Source organism: Chelonia mydas, chromosome 11 (genome assembly GCF_015237465.2).
Source record: "Chelonia mydas isolate rCheMyd1 chromosome 11, rCheMyd1.pri.v2, whole genome shotgun sequence".
NCBI classification, from domain to species: Eukaryota; Metazoa; Chordata; order Testudines; family Cheloniidae; genus Chelonia; species Chelonia mydas.
The window spans coordinates 36,125,496-36,147,740 of NC_051251.2; the positions used below are offsets into that span (position 1 = coordinate 36,125,496).

Genomic DNA, 22,245 nt, shown 5'->3' on the forward strand with positions numbered 1-22,245 from the left:
CTCAAAGATAGACTGTTCATCTTCATTTACTAAATCTCCTCCAAACACTTTTTTTTTTAAAATATACATTATTCTCTAAACACATATTTTAGACAGTACATATTAAATAGTTTTCTAGCATGAAGTACTCTTGATACAGCAAATCAAATTAGTACAACTCACTAACCATTGTAGCTGCTTCATTATCTTGGTCATTCTTCAGTAACAATGCACACTGATGTTGGCAAGCATCAGTATCATCCTGTGCAAGGTACAAATGTGCAAGTTCCAACATTACCTGGAGATGAAAAAAATATAGAAGTATTCCTTTTTATGCAAGTAACAGAGAAAGGATGGTTTAGTGGTTAGTGTTTTAGCTTCGAATTCAGGAGACCTGGATTCAATTCCCTGACTTCCTGTATATTCTTGGGTAAGTCACTTAGCGAATCTAACCTTCAGTTCCCACATCTGTAAAATGGGGATAATAGCACTTTCTCTGCCTCACAAGGGTGTTGTGGGGATAAACACATTAAAAACGGTGAGGCACTCAGGGTATGTCGACACTTACATTTTATAGCACTCTAACTTGCTGGCTCAGGGGTGTGAAAAATCACCCCCTTGAGCGCAGCAAGTCTGAGCGCTTTAAAGCGCTAGTGTAGACAGGCTCCGAGCACTAGGAGACGGACTCCCGGCGCTCGGAGCTAATACCCTCGTGGTGGTGGATTACCAGGAGAGCTCTCTCCCAGCGCTCACGTGCAACCACACTCACACTTCAAAGTGCTGCCACGGGAGTGCTCCTGTGGCAGCACTTTGAAGTTTCCAGTGTAGACATACCCTCAGATACTATGGTGATGGCTGCCATGTTATACCTTAGATAGACAGACTTCTCTCTAAACAAAAATAAATACAAAAAGTTTTAAGTCTTTTCAACCAACAGAAGGAGAACTTCTCATTAATATACTTTGATTATAATTAGAGTATAAGCAATTGAGTCAAACTACATTTTTATAGACTAGCACATTTGACACTCCAATCCTGATCTATTTCTGAAGATGCATCAGCTATATAAATATTCTCTAACCAAAGCTTACTTAGGGGGAAGTTCATCATAGGGACTGAGGTTCCATCACAGACAATTTTGGATAAAGCCATAAAAAGTTCATCAGGGGAAGAGCCCTACAGGCTGGACAGGAGGAAGGATATATGATCCTGTACCTGCGACCCGGAGCTGCCCTTGACCAGCCAGTCGTTGAGGTAGGAAAAGATCTGGACCTCCCCGACGTCTGAGGTAGGCCGCTACCACAGACATACACTTTGTGAATACCCTGGGAGCTGTGGACAGGCCAAATGGGAGGACAGTGAACTGGTAGTACTCCTGCCCAACTGTGAAACGGAGGAAACGCCTGTGTCCCTGGAATATATGAATTTGGAAGTACCTGTCCTGTAGATCGAGGGTGGCGTACCAGTCCCCGGGATCTAGGGAGGGGACGATGGAGGCCAGAGACCATGCAAAACTTGAGTTTTACCATGTACTGGTTCAGGCCTCACAGGTCCAGGATGGGCCTGAGTCCCCCTTTGGCCTTCGGGATAAGGAAATAGTGGGAGTAGAACCCCTTGCGCCTGAACTCCACTGGCACCACCTCCACCGCTCCTAAACTAAGGAGCCACCTCACCTCCTGCTCGAGTAGGCTCTCGGGAGAGGGGTCCCTGAAGTGGACGGGGATGGAGGGTGGGTGGTTGGGGTAGAAATAAACTGGAGGGTGTATCCCTGAGAGACAGTGTTGAGGATCCATCGGTCCAAGGTCAGCCGTGACCGCTCCGGAAGAAAAGCACACAACCAACTGGAGAAGGGTAGTTTTAGTGCGAGTGGATCCCTGGTATAAACTGGTAAGTAGCCCCTGGGCATCCAGTCAAACTGGCGCTTTCCCACCTGTTTACTCTTAGAGGGCCCAGGATGTGATGCAGGCCAGGATTGCCTCTGCGGGCGCTTTTTATAGTCCCTTGACTTTTTATAAAGGGGGCTCATATCTGGAGTGGGTGGCCTGACTGGGAGTCTGCTGTGGTTTGAACTTGGTCCTGCCCGAGGCTGGGACATAGAGGCCAAGGGTCTTTAATGTCATGCAGGAGTCCTTCAGACTGTGTAACTGCACATCTGTTTGTTCCGCAAACAGGGCCTTGCCATCGAATAGAAGGTCCTGTAAGGAGTTCTGTGCCTCTCTGGACAATCCAGACAGCAGGAGTCACGATGCTCACCTCATGGAGACCTTGCAGCCGTACCCGTGGCATCCGAGGCTGCCTGAAGGGCCGCCCTGGCAGCAGCCGGGCCCTCCTCAACCAGAGCCTTGAACTCTTTCTTATCACGCTCCTGGAGGGAGTCCGCAAATTTGGGCAGGGAGCCCCACCAATTGAATTTATATCTACCCAGCAGGGCTTAGTGATTCGCCACCCTCAGTTGGAAGCTCGAGGACGAATAAACCTTTCAACCTAGATCTAGTCTCCTCAAGTCCTTATTTTTAGGAGTAGGAGCGGGTTGACCTTGCTGCTCCCTATTGTTGACTGACTCAACCACTAGAGAGTTGGAGGCAGGGTGGGTTTACAGGTATTCATGCCCCCTGGCAGGCACAAAATACTTCCTTTCTGTCCCCTTAGAGATGTGGGGCAGGGAAGCTGGGGTTTGCCACAAGGCGTTCGAGATCTTTGCCACCCCTTCATGGAGCGGGCGAGCTGCCCTGCCTGGTGCCGAAGCCGAGAGGACGTTGAAGAGGGAGTCCGAGGGTTCCTCCACCTCCTCAACTTATAGGTTGAGGCTTGATGCCACCCTTTTCAACAGCTCTTGGTGGGCTTTTGTGTCCTCCTGAGGGACAGGCGGAGGAGGGGCCATGATTGCCTCATCTGGGGAGGATGAGGGTGGGGTACTCTGCGTCTCCACTGGTGCCGGAGATCCCACCACTTGGTCCCCTTCTGAGCACAGGACTGGAGATGAACGCTCCACTGACTCCTTTCCGGGAGGCCGAGAAAGGGAGGCCAACGGTCTTTCTGAGGCTCTGGCCACTGAGTGAACCACCACCAGGGGCTGTGTCAGGGCCCATTGGTACCATGGTGCCGGCCAAGAGCCTGGTGCCTCCGCACGGCGTGGAAGGCACCCAAATGTGGCCACTGGCATCCGGTGAGGCCAGCCTGGAGTGGACTGGACTAATCTGCTCAACCTGAGTCGGAGGCCACGAGGCTGATGGGGACCGAGAGCTGCCCAACGTGGGTCTAGCCTCCCCCTGTCTTGCTCTGGTGCTTTGGCAGAGAAGACCGCATCTTTTCCTTTTTGGAGTGTCCTGTGGACGGGGAGCGGTGCCGACTTGTGGAGGGCACCATTGGGTCACTGTGCACTGATGCCGCGGTGCTTGGTGCCGACTTGCAGCGGTGTCAGGGTTAAGGCCAATTTCATCAAAATGGCTTGGAGCCAAATGTCCCGCTCCTTCTTGGTCCGAGGTTTGAAGGATCTGCAAATCTTGCAGCGATCGCTAAGATGGGTTTCCCCAGACAGCGTAAACAGTCCACGTGCGGGTCACTCACGGGCATCGGCTGTTTGCAAGTGTCGCACGACTTAAAGCCCGGAGCACGCCCCGACTCAGGCACACTTAACTAATTCTAATTAAAACTTTTTTTTTTTTTTTTTTTTTTTTTTTTAATTAAAAACTACAGGCACTACTAACTATGAACTAACAGAGTCCAAGATGGAAAGCTACAGCAGAGCTGGAGCAGAGCAGTTCCGAAGCACCTTCACTAGCGGCAAGAAGGAATTGAGGGTGGGAGGAGCGCACAGCGCCCCTTATACCGCACCATCGTGGCACCACTCCAGGGGTCACTAGGTCGCTCACCTACAGGGGAGCACGCACACACGCACACCTATTGTGGAATGCACATGAGCAATCACTTGAAGAAGAATGTATTACCACATCTTTGAAACAAGTTGCCTCTGAATACAAGAAATCAATTTTTTGTTTTGTTTTACATTTTGTTTAAAGGCTCATTTTTCCATTAACTTTTTTCCTTTTGCATTTCTTCGCTATTATGTGAAAAAGGTGACCACATTTTGTAGGAAAAAAAGGATTTTTTCCTGCTTGATTCTTCCTTACATATATCAAGCCATTCCTACTGTTGCTGGAAGCCTCTCTGAAAAATAGGATAGTTGCACCACAAGAAACTGAAATATGAGCTGCAGCTTTCCCAGCACTCAACTGAGTGGAAAAGGGATGTTGAGTCACACTATTTTTCTTCAAACCTTTAACTCCAACAAAACACAGTGTTCTAATCAATCTGACTAATCACCTTCTCTGTCTCTCAAATTAGGTATAAAAAACCACAGTTAAGGTTTCCATCTCTTATGATATTACTATCCCAGTATGATCCAGTCAGCTAGGAAAAACAGGAAGCTAAAGACTTGATATTTCAAAGGGCTTATTGTCACTGCAACAGTTAGTGTGAGTTACTCCGCTTGAACTAGCCGAGTTCAACTTAGAGTGGTCACACTGTGGAATAATACTTGAACTACACAGAGTGACTGGATTAGCAATTGAGGAGCTGTGAAAACTCAAGCTGTAGCCTATGGCTGCATTCCCAATTGCATTAGCAGCTCAAGTCTCAGCAGCATTTAAAATTCAACCCCTACCTCCTGACAGGTCAATTAGGTCATGCTGAAAGCACCACTTAACTTGAGCTATAGATTTGTGCCAGTGGATGGGAGTTGGGTTAGGGGCAACACTATTTGCCATTGCAGTGAAGATAATCCCTAAGATAGAAACAAGTAGAAAAAGAACTCACATGGTCTCTACATCTTAAAGCAGCAACAAAGGCATAATTATTTTATTTTACTTTGTAGTTCAGCAGTAAAAGTTGTTAGATGACAAGACCCTTTCAATAAAAAGTGACATAAAATAGTTATTTTTGAGATAGGACTGACCTTGTTATCTGTTTCACAATGAACAAGAGCTTCTTTGTAAAATTTAATTGCTTTCTCATAGTTTCGCTGGGCTGTACAATGTTTTGCAATCTCCGCACAAATCTCAGCTACTAACTGTTTCTGTGCAGGAACTGCATCCAGCTGCTCTATTTGAACCCGTTTGAGTACTCTGGCTTGCAATTCCCGAGCCTAGGAGAAAAAAAAAAGGGTGAGGGTAGCAGAAAGTTAATGTGATAATAACAATCACTCTTACGTATGCACTCTTGTTAATATAATTAGACAAAAAATGCACAAGTTGTGAATGCAGAGGTTGCATTCACAAGTTTGTTACCGGCTCTCCCTTAGTTGGAAAAAATGCTTCAAAGGAAAATTCTTGTCCCCAAACTCACAATGCACTCAAACATCAGGTTGGTATTTTACTTCTTGTTTCAGTTTTTCTTAAAATACACAAGCTTTTTAACATTTATTATTCCAAAAAGATGGAGATATCCTATATCCTTGTCCAGTACAGACCTTCTGTCCATTTAACAGGGCTTCGTTAAAAAGAAAATATTTTTATTTTGTGTGCCAGCACCATCATTTGTCACCTACATGCCAAGAAAGTAGATGTATTCTATACAATATAATTGTGTTGGTTTCTTGAAAAGTAGATTTTCCACCAGGGTGGAGTGGAGGAAATTAGAAAGAGATCTGGGCAATATTTCTAATTTTTTGTTGGTTTTTTTTGGACGACACACTAAAGGTACATCTATACTGCATGCTTCTTTCGGGAGTGTGTAGAGAACACACATGGGTAGTCCACCCCCATCATGGGAATAAACAGAAGCGTAGGTGGTGAGGAACAACTTAGGTAAGTAAAGACACACCTGAAGGGTGTAGGTATGTATTCGAGTACATACCCTGCATGACTTTCTACTCACCCAAGCCAGGCCTCCTCACCAAGGCTGCTATTTTTAGCAATGCAGTGTCCCGCTACCTCTCCTCTGTTGGAGCTCTTCCCATGTTGGCAGCAAGGAAAAGCTCTGCCAGCTTCCCATTGATGGAGCCCTTCCCCTGCTGTGGGAAAGACACGGGCAGCAGGAAGCTGGAAGAGCCTTTGCTCATCACAGTGAAAGATTCCAACGATTGGGAGCTGCTGGAGCACTAGCGCCCCCTCTCCTCCCACACACCGCATACCCTCTGCCAGAGCCTTTCACTGACACAAGTAGCTACACACAGCAGTGCAGATGTCCTTTTCACCATGGCATGTAGCTCCACGTATACTACACACCCCCACCAAGTGATGTGTAGTATAGACATAGCCTAACAGTGAAAGTGATTTTTTTATTAAATGATAAAATCTGCAATTTTAGTAATATTAAAAGTTTCATCCAATTTCACTAATCTGCAACATTTTCCTTACATTTTACCTAACTTATTTAAGATCTGACCACTTGTGAAAATAAAACCAAGTAATACTCAGAGCATTTCATAACTATTTCAAGCCATCATATGATCATAGTTAGCTCAAAATTATAGTTGTATAAACTTAAAGTAAAAAAGATTACTGCTCCAGGACTCTTCTAAATCACCCCCTCGTCCTCAGTTCATTCAGTAATTTCCTAATCCATCACTGTGACAGGAGCTGTGATGGCAAAAAGTACTGGCACAAGACATCACTGAAGGATTCTGACAAGAGCAGCTGTCTACTTAAAGCAGCAGCTTTCTGTTTACAAAAAACAGTACAAGTAATCGACAGTGGGAAAGAAAATTGATTTTTTTGTACTTAAACACATATTCTTCATCTTTTTTCCCCCTATAACCACTGTCAAGCAATGTTGGGACTTCTCCCTTCTCAAAGTTCTGCCTATGAAGGCTGTTGATTACATGTGAAAAAACATTCAGCTCAAGCGTCACATCAAGTCTTTTTTTAAGCTGCCTTCTCTTGTTCTGTACACAAGCTTTGTTTGTTTCACTAAGTACTGACAAAACCTGACTACTGGTTTCAGGTTGTGGAGAAGTGCTGTATCTTCTCTGCCAGTCCCCAACTACATTTCCTCTTCCGTACATCCACTTCTGGCAGAAGAAAGAAACTACAGATAGTGTGTATAGGGGATGAGGGGCAAAGAGATCCAGAAAAAGAGCTGTAAGGGCCAATCCTGGGTCCCCTTCCAAGAGGCAGGAGTGGGAGGGAGAGAGTGGTATAATGAGTGGCAGGTGGTGAGTGAATGTATAGTTGGGACTAATAAGTTAATGCAGGGCATTTTAGTAGCAAAGTGGGAGGGAGGCATGGGCAGACAGGCAGAGGGAGAAAGGAGAGCTTCAGGGGAATGGAAGCAAGCAGACCCAGTCAGTGGCAAAAGAGAATGAGACACTTGAGAATATGTTAGAAGATGGAGAGCAAAGAGGGAGGAGAGTAAAAGAAGAGAGTAAAAGAATATGAAGGAGCCAGAGGAAATAAAGGGTGAAATGTAGAAATCAGTTGGCAGGGAAACAGTTACTGAGAGTTGGGTGGACAAGATACTGAACTCTAAAAAGAAAAAAGCTGAAGGAAGAGAATGAGACAAGGAAGGACCAAAAATAAGAGATGGGAGTAAGGTCGACGTATTTCTTATTAAGATACGAAATACCAAAATGTTACAACAGATTAACATGTAATGTTTGGGTTTTTTATGCAAACATCCTTTGGGCAATACACCTGGTTTAATTTTTCAGACTGCTCAGAAGATATTGCCAAGGCTCTCTGCATCTGCAGTCCAGCCCTAGGTTTTTGTGCGTGTGGTGGAGGAAATCATTGGAACCCAACACATTGAAATTAGGTCTTTCAGCAAATGAGTGGAAAGGAGGTTCTTTCAGGTTGTGGAGAAGTGCTGTATCTTTTCCAAAGCTCCAGACTGTCTCTAGCTACCACAGTTTTGTCCTTTTTCTCTAGCCATTACAGCTCTCCCCTCAAGCCCCATTCTAGGTCTTAACTTTAGACTTCCTAGTTCACCAGTCCTTATCCTTAATGCTGCCCTTGGACAGCAACTGAAATTCAATTACTCTATGCACAGAAAGGCTACAGCCATAGCTTCCACAAACTCCCCATATTGCTCAGCAGTGTGCTTTGGACCTGAACGAAGGCAGCCACTACTAACTGACTCCATGCCTGGTCTTCAGCCACTCTGCTGAAACTATGGTGGCTTTTACATGAACATGTGGCTGCGACTTGGACTTTAGACCTTTAATTCATAGGTCACCTAAGAGCTAGCAACAGTAATACTTTCAGTCAGTATCAAACCACTAACCTAGAGGTTAAAAGGTCTGTATCCTCTTACCAATCCTCTGAGCAATTCAATCTCTAGTTTATTTTTATTTCTTTTCTTTCTACTTTAGCCACTTTGTTATCCAATTTATTTCTGCAGAATGCTAGAAGTCCTTCTCCTCCCCACAAAATCTTAGTTTAACATACTTATTTTTTCTTTACCTGCTGTAAAGAAACAATAGCTTCATCTGTCTTCTCCATTTTGCTATAAATTTTTCCGAGAAGAACATGGTAACGTCCATCTTCCATTAGAGAGGACAACTCATTCACTGTTAAAATATTAAAATATGAAACAAAAAGTTAAAGTAGGAACTGCCTCCTTTGGACAGTTTAATGACACCTTGTGGATGAGTCATAGCTGAAAGATGAAGTTGTGCATGCACATCTTCAGGGTTAAGGAAAAAATTGGACGGGAGATCGGCATAAGATTCAACCAAAAGGAGTTGCATGTTTAGTTCAGCTCATGTTAGTTTCAAATACATGAGAGAAAAAAAAAAAAAAAACTTTCCAACATGCCTTGAATAAGATACGCAGATCAAGGTTCTAATCCTGTTCCCATTGAATCAATAGGAATTGTCCTACTTATATCAATGGGAGCAGGACTGGGCTGTACAGTGCTTTCACTTAACTATTGCTAAACTCTGAAGAACCACCTTGTTTTGGATGGATTTTTGATAGAAAAGATACAGTTCTGAAAGCACAGCTTTGGTTATTTTAACTAAATGTTTCAAGGGCTACTGAAAAAGCTGCAAGCTACTTTTATTTAGTGGTTGTGAAAGGAACTATGGAAGAAACAGCTTTGAGGAGTATAAGCACTTCCATTATATACTATAATTTTCATCTGCTTCCCAATTGACACAGCATGGCTGCTTTAAAGTTTGGTATATCTAGGGCCTATTTATATCTCTACTTCTTTACCAAAGAGATCTTATTACTTCCAGATAAAAACATAGTTCTGAATTAAATACACAGGTGCCTAAAACTAAAGTGTATTTTATAAAACACAGTACAATGAGCAGCACTCTATAAGCAGGCTGTCTCCAAGGAGCTCTTTGTGTAAATAAGGTAGGTTAGACGGCTTAATAAGTTTTCTGTCTCTATTTCCCATATAGTGGACAATTACTCCCCACAGTACATTTTCTAGTGTTCTGCAGATTATTACAGAATATTTTATTTCTGTTTTGGATAAGAAAATACAGAGCACTACTACATTTTATAAAAGTGCTATTTAACTGTTTCATATCACCTAATGGAATAATAATTTGTCAGGTAAGGACATGAAGAAAATAAGGAAAAAAATTCTTAAAGAGGCTCTACAAAGAAAATAAGTTTGACTTGTGCACTTTTTTGCTTCCTTGTGATATACAGAAAATGTGAAAGGTGATGGTGGGGTAGTTTGGCTAACCCAAGAGTCACATTTTATACAAATTGTGATTTTTCTGTAACAGTAAAAACAGAGCCAGAAAACAGGCCTTGGCTAACTCAATCAGATTCCAAACAAGTAGATTAACTGTACATGTGAAGTCCTTTCCAGCTTGTTTTCTGCATTTAACATTCAGATCCTGTGTGGGCTGGTAGACTAGTGAATTAAAGCAATAGTGACATCACAAAAACCAAGAGTATGAAAGTTGAGCTAATAAGGGATTTTTAGTCAGTCTTAAAATTCTATTTCTGCTATTTAACTTCAATGACCAATAAATATTTTGAATAAAGGAAGCCTGTGTTAAAGATTCAAACACCTTCACCCCTCTAAGTTGTGATGAGCGCACAAGAAACATATCTTATACCTCCTAGTGTTCTTCTAACAAAACCAGGAAGACTATCAGATTTCACTTTTAAAAAGTTATTTCTAAGACAGATAACAGACTTTTCAGGCAGCCTTTATATATGATAAAGCAGTAAGGAAGTTTGAACTCCATATTTTAAAAATCCTTTGCTGGTCACCTTTCAATGAGTTAAATTTAATTTACATGCAATTCTCATAGTACAGTGCCAACACAAGTTTGGAAGTTCATAAGATAAAATGTCTACACTATACCCATTTATTCCTAAAAATCTCACAGACACACACATATACCCTAATATTTCTGTTTTGTTGTAAATAAAACGACTAGTTCATACCAGGCTCATGGTCTAAAGCTTGCTGAAGTACTTTTTCCGCCTTTTCATATTGCCTCAGTTTCAGCAGGAGTTCAGCCAGATCATAGCAAAGGATATTCTGTTGACCATTTTTCAGTCCAGCTTCATAATAACTTATTGCCTGAAACGAAAAACTTAATAAATATATGGAAATCGGCTTTCTAAAATAAATCTTAATAAAAATAATACCTTGCACTTCGGTAATTAGTGAAATTTTGCTTAATGATGCAACTACCTGCTCCACTCTCACCCTAATTATACACTGAAATGTCCTGTAAAAACACTAATAAATTGATAACAGCAGACATTTATTTCAATCTAGAATTACATAGAAAAACTATGTTAAAAGAAACTTTAGGTTGCAAAGTCAATGACTCAGAAGCTAAGAAGTGTCAAATGTAAGGTTGCCTGTGCAATCTTAGTTCTGTTCCCTGGGCCTCCGTGTTTTGATAAATCTTTAATTATATGATCTCACACTATTTTTTAAATAGCACCACTCCCTCATTCAGAGTTTTGTTGGTTTTTTTAATCCAGAGAGCTGATAACCAAATCTGAATGGATTTACAGACAGAAGAACCCACTTTTTTGACCGAAGCATTATCTCTTTGCCCAATTTTGAAGTCCATTTGCAAACAGAGGGGATGCTAGTGCTCTTAAAAAAAAAGTGGCAAGAATAATAAATATAAATATAGATATATGAAGTATCTTCTGCTTTCCCTACACTTTTAAATAAAAAATGCAATTATAACTAAAAATAAAACTCTCTTAATCACTCAAGGAAACAACAAAAATAGGCTCTTAAAAAGGACAGCCCTATTAAAGTGATGCAGTGGTTGTATGAGCCATTACATGTGGCATCAGGATTTGGTCCTTTGTACAGAAAAGAAAAATGAAGGCTAACAGTTTAAAAAACCTTCTGGATACCCTCATATGGGTTGCTTTCAGCGCCACTGAAGTAGTCACAATTAGAGCAGATTGGAAAATTTCTGTTTAGAAGCTTTTTTGACAAAATATAAATGCTTTCTCCACATTATCTGTTTTCCAAACAGTGATAGTTACAGTATTTGAAAAATTAAAATATAAGCTTACAGAAAACTTAATTTTCAAATGTATGACTTTATATGTTACAAGGAAAAAAACAGACTAAAATTAAAACTGGAATTAAGTACATTGATGTTTAATTTTTAAAATCTATTTTCAAGGATATTTTTAAAAAATGATTATCTTATATCACGTGTAAAGTATGCCAAAAACGTTAAACTGACTACCTCTTTCAGCTTAAATATCGGCAGCACTGTAGAGCACCTGCCTCAAAAAAAGCAAAAGGATTAAAAGAGGTTTTATTCACTGAACTCCCAGCCAATCCTAGGCACTACTCTCCTTTGGGTTATTCAGCAAGAAATGTTAGAGACTGAAAATCTCTGGATACATTGGGGTAAGAGGAAACTGAACATGACTGTACCAGGGGAGGGATGGCATGCCAAAAATCACTATAAGGTCAACATTAACAAAACTAAATGAAAGTCCAAAGTGTTTCAAAAATGTAGAATATAATCAAGGATTATAGGTCTAGGAGCCTTCAACGGCTGTCCAAATAGACAGTCTTTCCACTTTTCCGTGTGGACAGTTTTATGCTTTGCAGTGGGATTTCTTGTCTTTGTAGTAAACAGTCAGTTGCACCCAACTAGCAATAGCCAGGCTATTAGAAAGACCAGGTGGGGAGGGAATATCTTTTAATGAAGCAACTTCTGTGGGTGAAAGACAAGCTTTTGAGCTTACACAGCAACACTTACAACACTGCAATCAACATCAAGACCGTCAGGTGTAGCAATTTTGGGCCTGAGTCAAATATCTGATCTTGGTTCCGAGATATAGTGTCTGGACAGATGAGAGGCACTATTGGAGGCCGAACAGACATTCTCAGGAGATCAACCAGAATTGTCTTAGCCAATGTCAAGCTATCAACAGCGGCATGGTTGCATCCTGTCCGATCACCCTTAGCATCAGAAAGATCAATGGAAATGTATACATGAAATCTTGATCCCAAGCTATGAGAAAGGACTCTTGAAAGGATCCCATGCTCATGCCTCTTAGGACCAAAAGACTGGACACTTCATGTTCTTTTTGCCACCAAAGTCCATAATGGGATTTCCTCAGCATTTCCTCAGAAATATTGGGCTGATGAAGCACTTCAGAGACCATTTGTGGTTGGTGATATTCAGCAGATGTCCAAAACAGGCTAACTGCTGACTCCAGGATGAGAAGAACTACTGGGGCTATCCCACGTTGTTGATACCATGCCAATAAATTGACTGCCTCTTGGCACAGGGGCCTTGCTTGTTTACATAATACAGTGCAGATGTGTTGTCTGCGAGAATCTGCAGTGTCGAATTCTTCAAAACAGGTAGGAATGTTATGCAAGCTAACCCAACTGCTCATAATTCTGGAATGTTTGAGTGTACTTTTGGAACCAAGTTCCTTGTACTTGGAGATGGTCTAAGTGTGTGCTCCAACCTTTTCCTGATGCATCTGCGGACAGTGTCTTTATATGAGTGGGGGTGGAAAAGGGTACTCCATTCCAAATGTTTTGGGGATCTGACCACTAGTTCAGTAATGATAAAGCACAAGCTAGAACAACAGTGTGCATGTTCATTTGATATTCTGTAAGGATACAATAACTTCAACTAGCCTTTTACGGAAGTAGGTTAAGTCTGGTTAGCAGTGTCACATATGCGCAAGCTGATGCGTGACCTACGAGTTTGAGGCAGGTTTTACTCGGATTCATTTTGATACCGGTGCTGATCTGTACAGAACAAAATCTGTTCTCAGGAAGATACGCTTTTGCCAATTTGGAGTTCATTAGGACTCCTATGAATTCTGTCATCTGTGATGGGTGAGAAACTATTTAACCATAAGGCCCAGCTGTCTAAATAGGTGAAAGACAGTTCAGGGCTATAGTGACTTCCTGATCAGACCTGCCTTTGATTAGTTAATCACCTAGATACGGTTGTCTCCTTAGATGTGCTACCACCTTAGCTAGGCATTTTGTGAAGACGTTCAGAGCTCTGGAGATCGAATGGTAGCACTTTATTGACATTGATTGGGCCCTACTGTAAACTGCAGATACTTCCTATGGGCCAGATGGATCAGAAAATGGAAGTAGGCATCCTGAAGGTCAAAAGCCACAAACCAGTCATGAGCCTGAAGAGAAGGGATGACAGAGGCCATCCTGAAACCAAGACAACATACATTTGTTCAGTCTTATCCTAGACGTAAGAAGACTAAGACCCCCTTTTTTCTTTGGAAGAAGAGAATACCACTTCTATTGGTTGATTTTCACGAGAAGGGTCCCACGAGAGGGATGAAAGAGGGGTAAGGACTAGAATTGGATGATAGCCACAAGACAACTTCTCTCACTCACCGCTTGGTTGTTATTCCAGTCCCAGCTGATAGAAAAGAGAAAGTAAGCATTTTGTCCAGTTTGAATGTGGCTCATCTTCCTCATATCAAACCTACTGTCTAGAAGCAGGTGAACACTGACTAGTGACTGAGAAAGATGTTAACTTTCTCCAGAACAACCTCAGGTTCTTCCTGAGTGGATACTCAGAACGTTGTTGCTGTAAGTAGCTGGGTATTTTCTGTAAGGCTTGCCCTTGTTATATGAAAAGTTTGCAATCTGGTACAGAGATGTAAGTGTCCAGTGTTTGCAGTATGGCTCTGGAATCTTTTAGGAAGTGTAAAACATCATCAGTACGTGTGCTCAATAAGTCCGTATCCCAAAGGACAAGTTGTCAGTTGCATTCTGCATCTCTCTAGGAATACCAGAGTCCGATAAACATGATATTCTTCACATAGTTGCTGCAGTGGCTATATGTCTAGGCACCATGTCTGAGGTATCCTTGGCTGTCTGTAACAGTGTCTGACACTAGCTGTCCTTTAGAAATAATGACAAACTTACGTAGAACATGAGAGGAGTTAATAAAAAAAAGGGGATTATCTTGTTCTAGGTTAGATAACTGCTTCACGAACAAGGCTTGAAAGTTCACTCTTTGTAGCCAAAGTGACATTAATAACCTTTTGTCCCAAATGAGGATAGTTTCTGTCTCTTTTTTCTTAGGTGCACTCTTAGATTTAAGTTTTTTTTCCCATTAACTGTGTAGGAGGAAAGTAGAATTGCTTACAACTAATTTGGGGTACATGGTACCTTTTTCCCTACTGCTCTTTTAGCTGGAGGTAATGTTGCTGGCCAAAAGTTTTAGTCCCCTCTAAAATGCTTTGTTAATTTGCAACGCTCTTCTGACAGGAGCAGAAGAATGTAGTATGTCTAATAACTTGTGAGCTTTTTCCTCCCTTACTGATGTTTCTAATTTTTAAAAGAGAGACCAGCACTAGGGGAAAGCGGCTCCTGGAAGGCTATAAAATCATCAGGAGACTGCCCCATCAGAAGAAGCCAATGACGGATCTTTGGGAAAGGATGAAGGATATCGTTCTGGTGGCTCAAAACCTGCCTGTTTTTTATCTGCCAACTGTTCATGCTCCTCCTCTGTCCATATTCAGGGGACCAGCAATCATCTAGGTCAAACTCTCCTACTGCGTTTTCCATGACTGGTAGGAGGGAGATCTGCTCCTAAATGGAGGTCCCCAGGATGCCCAACGTGGAGCACTGTAGGAATAAGGCTGGTTTTGGTAAAGCTGATTAGGCCATTGTCATGCCTGAGGTGAAGGAGTTGGGGTCATGCACTCAGGTTCGAAGAGCAAGACCCTCTCCCTGATCTGGTTGAATGGTGGAGCAAGAGCTCTCTGCTTGAAGATGAAGAGAAGATGTGCCCTGGTAAGAAATGAGACTCTCTTCAATGACGGTAGTGATCTTTGAGGCAACACTGGTATCATAAGCCCTAAGCATGTACCATGCTGAGCACAGTGCCTTCAGTGCAAAGGGGAGCATTGGAGACTTAGAGGAGTTTGCTAACATCAGGTCAGCACCAGAGTTAATGATTATTGGTGCTGATGCTGGCAGTTGGCAGTCACCAACACTGTTAGATATAGGCGCTGTTTTAGGTCTCAGATACTGAGCCAGAAGTGAGCCGGCATCATTTTCCCCTGTTGCATGAGCTTACTGCTCCATTCCCAGGAGTAGAACGAAGAGTTAAGCTTCTCCCTCTGGGAAGAGGAGACTTATCGGAAATTACATTTGGCAGAATGTTCATCTCCTTTGTCTTGATCACTGGTCCTTGGTGCCAAGAGGGCACTGTCTCACTGTCACAGTTGGTAAGAAGTAATTGAGGGGCAGCTGTGGCCTCTCTGCCCATTATGCTTTTGGATGGGAGAGTGTGAGAACATGCATGTTGCCAATGCAGCCCAATCAACACTGCTATTTAAAAGACTCCAAGATTGTGTTCATGATATGCATTCATACCTAGAGTGGGATCTACACTGACATACTTCAAGAACTGCTAAGAATTTTTGTCAAAGTAATTTGTGCTGATATACAATACTGTTGGATTACTGTAACAGTAAGAAGCGTCCAAAGAATATTTTGAGAGATATTTGTTCCACATTCGTAGCATGGACTGTTCTTGTTTACAAGATGACAAATGAAATTAACTGAATCTTGTAATTCTGAAACACGCTATACTAATAATAAAACACAAAAAACTTTTATTAACGTTTTATTATGCATTTACTTATTTTCAACCCAAAGTCTGGATCCTTCAATTGTGACATTATTTGGTTCCGATGAGCTTCATAACTTCAGGAAAGAAATAATCAGTCTGGAACAGATGAATTCCTTAGCAACAAAGACCTTATTTTTATGTAGCTGTCTTCAGCAGTGAAAAATAAGGAAAGAAAAATATTCTACTTAAAAATAATTAATGGTTTTTAAGTTTTCCATTTGACATAATCAGGGCCAAACAGACCTGCTAAAGAGAAAAAACAACATTCAATACTCCAGGCATTTTGAGGAGTATGAAAGACCACTTTTTTGGAACTTTCATAGGAAAATGCTTCTATCTGCATGTGTACTAGAAAAACAAGTTAACATTGAAGTAGACAGTAATCCATTTATACAGCATGTCTATGAACTATTCATAACATACCTTTGAATAGTTATGAGTTTTGATTAGGGCTTTTCCAATTTTACTTGCTAAAATTCCATCTCTTGGGTTTTTCTTTAAAGCCTGCTCGTAGACTTCTATGGCTTCTTCAGGCTAGAACAGTAACAAAGAAAAACAGATGATAAATTCACAAAACTATACTAAAAGGCCTATAATGAGCTAACAGAGCAATCTGTTAATGCCACAAAGCGAGCTTCAATACTACTTGTTTCACAAATTATGGGACTTCTCAGGGTGGTCTCTACCAGACTGTCTTAAGATGACAGCAGACTCAAAAATAACACACTGATTTACACATTTTTGTGCTGAATTCCCGTTAAGCTGTGAGAACACAGCACAGAAACAAAAAGTTTTAAATTAACCTTTATCTTTTCTCTGTCCTCTGAAATTCTTTTGGCGTTTCCTGGTTCACTGAAGTTATGAAAAAGCACACGCAAAAACCTTATTGCTGTACTCATTGTCCCCCCTTTCCCTTCCATTCAGACTTGTCAGTCAGAAAGTTCAACACAAATCCAAGCTGAACTCAAATTCCATTTTTGCTTCCATTTTTTAAAAGGACAAATGACCAGAACAAACTGAAGACAAATGCTTATGCCCTAGGGTATGGTTCATCACCTACACTTTGTACTGCAGTGACCTATACTTTCAAGTTTTTCTGTCCCACAGACTTTGACCCAACCTACTGCTTGAAGATTTAAAATCAAGTGCAAGCACTCCACATGCTGTCTGCCTTTCCAAGCACTGAAGGGGTCTCTTGTGGTAACCTTGCTTTTCTAGAATTTACACATCTTTCCTTCAAGCTTGAATGAACTGTTCCAACCTTGTCCAACTTCATTTCTGAAGTGAATTTACTTCAACTTTCGACCCACAGATCTCTAGTCAATATTTGACTTGAAAATGCTTGATTGTTCACTGAGGTTGCAATTCTCCTCTTCCCTGACCACCCCAAATCTGATGCTCATCCCTGAGGTGCCTTTTATTTTGAGTATATTATTTAGTGTCTAAATATTTAAGTTAAATTAAAATTAATATAGTATTTATATACTTTAAGCCAGTAAACAGACCTTAAGTTTTCCTTAGCATACATTTTGTTTCCTGATCACCTATTAACAGAACCAGAAAGCGAGACTGTATCAAAACTTGCTAATGACAGCCAATTACTCAACTATACTGCTCATCTTTTATCACGATGCAGATGCTCACCTCTTGAATATTCATGTATGCATCACCAAGGAGAAGAAAAGTATGTGAGCTTGGCAGTTTGTCCACCAGATCTCTGAAAACAAAAAGACAGAATCTAGTTTAATAATTAAGTTGATATTGGTACTTTGAAGAATATGTAAACAATGGTTACTTACACTACAGTAATCATAGTTCTATGAGATATTGTAGTCAGTGAGGATCCCACTGTAGATGTGCATTGCCTCATGTGTGTGACCTGAGGATCTACTGAACAGCAGTGTCATGCATGTGATCTGTGACTCCCATGCAAGGGCATAAGGTTAGGGGGCAGCTGCCACAACCCTCCCTCAGTTCCCCTGTAATTGGAAGCCCAGGGCAGCCAAGGACTCTGAAAACATAGATGGAGGCTAGGACATGGGATTCACACTAACTACATCACCTTGAAGAACAACAGTTCTGTAGTGTAAGTTACCATTCTTGCTTCCACTTTTGTCAGTCAGGGGTGTGGAAAAAAAAAAAAAAAAACAAGTTTCACTGGCAAAAGTGCTGGTGTGGACAGTGCTATGTCAGCTTGAGAGGCTCTCCAGCTGACTAACTAATGCTGCTCATTGGGGGTGGTTTAATTGTGCTAGCTGGAGAGCTCTCTACTGCCAGCAAAGAGTGGCTACATGGGAGACATTACAGTGGCACAGCTGTGCTGCTGTAAAATCCATAGTGTAGACCTAGCCTAGGTGACTGGCAATCACTATCCTCTTCAGGATGGGGGCATGACCAGCATCAGTCAAAGAAAGATTGGAGTAGTGCTCTCTCAATTTGGCATCTGATCTACCAGCCAAGTTCAGTGCATAACGCTAGAACATGAGCAGATTGACACATTTCTGAAACAGACTGATGTCACTTGGTCTCTACTGGAGTGATGGGTACATCAGCCAGGTGGTAGCAAAGCGAGATACAAGGTGTGTCTCATTTTGATAGTCTTTGGGCTGAAATAGCCTGCCCTTTTGAGTGGCTGGCTATAGCCACATATAGACACAGAGACAGTCTGAAATATTTGGTAATGTCAATGTAAATATAAGAGCTCTGGTTATGTCCAGAATGTGCAGTTTCTTCTCCCCTTGTGTGGAATGTGGTTTTGGAAGTGTAGCAGGGTGGACACCCGCTCGGGCCCAGAGGGGTTTAAGATAGCCCTGGGAGAGAGCTGGGGCAAGGGAAGAGCTGGGCTGATTGGCAGAGCAGCCGCAGCTGGGGCCCACGCCCCAAACAGACCCAGCGGACCTTATAAAAGCCAGGATCCAAAGAGCACTCTCTCTAGCTCTGAGAGGGAGGGACCTGGCTGCAGAGACCTGAATAGAGGACCTAGTTTGGAGCAGGGCTGGTGAAAGGCCAAGGAAGCCTGGGAGCTTCGGCCTAGGAAAGCCCCAGGCTAAGGGCCTGGTAAGGTCTATTAGTTATGGGGGTTGCAGGAGCAACCATGGGTAGGCAGAGGCAGCAGGTCCAAACCTAACCTTGCCGGTAATGAGTGGCTCATCCTGCAGTCTGCCCCAGGGCACAGGGGCTAGCTGGTGACTGGCAGGAGCCTACGACTGAGGTGAGGTAGGGATAGTGGGTGGGGGGTTCCCCTGGGAGGAGGAGACCCAGAACTGGGGGGTACTGCCAGGGGGCAGTACCCGGTCAAAGGGGCACCAGGGTCCTGGGAGGGACCCGGGAGCCAGCAGCAAGGCGAGACACCGGCCTGAAGAGGGCGCACCGGAGGCTGGGACGCTAATTCCCAAAGACAACCAGCAGGAGGCGCTGCCAGGTGAGTCTGCGTCCGGTTACAGGAAGGAACACAGGTAAGCTGACTGACAGGTTTAAATACAATTCAGAAATGACCCTGGGAATGAATTTTGCATGAGATATTAATTCCACTTTGTCTTTATGTAAGAAGGTATACAGGGATTCTGCTATGAATGCTTCAAGCTTGCTCATCTTTGTGGCTCAAGTGATGGCCATCAGAAAGACTTCCTGAGAATAAGATTATAGATGGAGCACTGTAAAACAGGCTCAAGTGGGGGGTCTTCATAAGCCTCAGACAGATGATGTTGAAGTTCCAAGCTGGAGTGAGTTCTGTAACCGAATTGATAAGCATTCCTCAGGCCCTTAAGGAATATGGATACCATGAAATATGACAGGTTTCAGAGTAACAGCCGTGTTAGTCTGTATTCGCAAAAAGAAAAGGAGTACTTGGGGCACCTTAGAGACTAACCAATTTATTTGAGCATAAGCTTTCGTGAGCTACAGCTCACTTCATCGGATGCATACTGTGGAAAGTGTAGAAGATCTTTTTATATACACACAAAGCATGAAAAAATACCTCCTGGGGGGGAGGTGGGGGGGGGGTGAGAAAACCTGGATTTGTGCTGGAAATGGCCCAACTTGATCATCATACACATTGTAAGGAGAGTGATCACTTTAGATAAGCTATTACCAGCAGGAGAGTGGGGTGGGAGGAGGTATTTTTTCATGCTTTGTGTGTATATAAAAAGATCTTCTACACTTTCCACAGTATGCATCCGATGAAGTGAGCTGTAGCTCACGAAAGCTTATGCTCAAATAAATTGGTTAGTCTCTAAGGTGCCACAAGTACTCCTTTTCATGAAATATGAGAACACCGTAACTGACTATTGATGGATGATCTGGGGATATTGCTGCTAGATGAAACTTGACTGAACTAAAATGAGAGTCCAGAATCTTTGGTATTGGGATCAGTACCAGCTCTAGACCATGCTGGGTCACACATATTGAGAATTTATTTCTGTTCGGACAAGTAGATGATTCTCATGGATGGCTTCCTGCTCCACACTAGGATTTCCTGAAGGTGGAAGAAGCAGTCTCTTTCCATGACGCTCAGACAGCCAACCAGCCAGGCTATCAGTTGGTGATTTTCAGGTCTAGATGGAATACTTGCGACAAACAAGTCTGCATGGTCTGGAAGTCTGATTGATGGTTGTGTGAACATCTGTAACAGGTACATCAGACAAACTGCTTCAGCCGGGAGGGAGTATAAGGGATGAGCTTGGCCTAGTTTCTTTTGGCCTTAACAATAACTCTGTAGATTAGCAGAATCACTAGGAATGGGTAAAAAAGGCCCCAATTCCATTGCAGACGGAAGGCATCAAGCAGGGATCCTGCACACGTCTATAGTAGAGTGAATAAGATTTTTTTTTGGTTTTGCTTTTGGCCACTTTGCGTGTTTACCTTTTTTGTAGTAAATTAGCTGAATTTGAAAACAAAAAAGACAAAATGAAGTAATTCACCTCTAAAAAAAATTTCTAGCAAATTATTCGGTGAATAGTTTGGGGGCCTGAAAAATGCACTTTTCTGCAAAAAAAAAAATTCATAAAAAAATTCACTCAGTTTTAATCATGCCTCTTCTGGAGCAAAAGTTGAGATACTTGATGTTTCTGTGGTAGTAAAAGAGGTCTATCACATGATTCCCCCACTGATGGAATATTGGCTGGGAGATCAATTTAAACTGTGACCACTTATGGATGATACCAGCCTGTCTGCTCAGGAAATCTGTCAAGTCTTTGCTAGCTCTCAGAAGGTTCATGGCTCTCAAAGGTATGCCTTGAAGATGGCATCATTTACATAGCTTGATTGCCTCCCTGCAGAAGGAGACAGAGTGGGCACTCCCCTGCAGGTTTATGCAGTACATCACCCACACTCTGTCAGCATGTGTACTACACAGTGTCACAGGACCAGGAGGAATGCCACAAACACCAATCTGAGGACTCAACTCTAAAATATTTAGTTGTAGCTCCTCTGGTGACCATGTCCTTTGTATCTGTAGCTGTTCCAGCTGGATGCCCAGACACATCTGTGACTAATGCACTGGATGGCTACAGGGCCATGAATGGTATCCCTTTTTGGGCATTGTCATGATGCAGCCACCAGGTCAATGCTCCAAGATTATGAGACGGAATTAAAATGTTCTTGCTCATCAGATGCTTCACAGGAGAATAGGCTGATCTGAGAAAAAGCTGTAGGGGACTCGGGTGAAGCCCAGCAAATGGTGTAAGGTATGCACAGACATATGGCTTAATAATGTGAAGCAAATCCGTACTGTCATAGCTGGGTGCGATACCACCATGTTCAGTAACAACTAAAGTGAGAAGAATCAGTCCTGTGGTAAGTATCCCTCGCTGTCATGGAGTTTATTCTGGCTCTGATGAACTCTATATGTCTGTGATTGGGTAAGTGACAATTTCTCATTGCTCAGGAGAAGGCAAACAGAGAAAGGGCATAGCTGAAACAGATCCAAGTTCGCTGGTGTGATCTGCTATTGATCAGGCAGTCATCTTGACATAGGCAGACATGGATGCCCTTTTCCCTTCAGCATCCAGCCACAACAGCAAGCCATTTTGTAAAGACTCTTGGTGCCATAGAGAGTCCAAAGGGCGATACCATGAACCAGTAATGGTTTGGCCCCCACCATAATTCTCAGCTACTTCCTGTGGACCATGCGTAAGTACTCACTGTATAAGTCAAGAGCCAAAACCAGTTCTTTGAGCCTGAAGTGATGAAATAATGGAGGCAAACATTACCATCCT

The 22,245-nt window shown here is 42.4% G+C and overlaps 1 protein-coding gene across 11 annotated transcripts in view; it reads right to left on the reverse strand.

Moving 5' to 3' along the window:
- The window catches only part of TTC21B (tetratricopeptide repeat domain 21B), a 105,516-nt gene that overhangs the window by 37,031 nt on the left and 46,240 nt on the right, over positions 1-22,245 (reverse strand). For all 11 annotated transcript variants that reach the window (XM_037912956.2, XM_037912958.2, XM_037912961.2 and 8 more), the window contains 6 exons: positions 17,675-17,747; positions 16,454-16,564; positions 10,338-10,476; positions 8,379-8,485; positions 4,934-5,122; positions 167-277 (listed from right to left, as the gene is read on the reverse strand). In XM_037912956.2, coding sequence (XP_037768884.1) covers positions 167-277; positions 4,934-5,122; positions 8,379-8,485; positions 10,338-10,476; positions 16,454-16,564; positions 17,675-17,747 — 730 coding nt within the window. The remainder of the gene's footprint in view (positions 1-166; positions 278-4,933; positions 5,123-8,378; positions 8,486-10,337; positions 10,477-16,453; positions 16,565-17,674; positions 17,748-22,245) is intronic.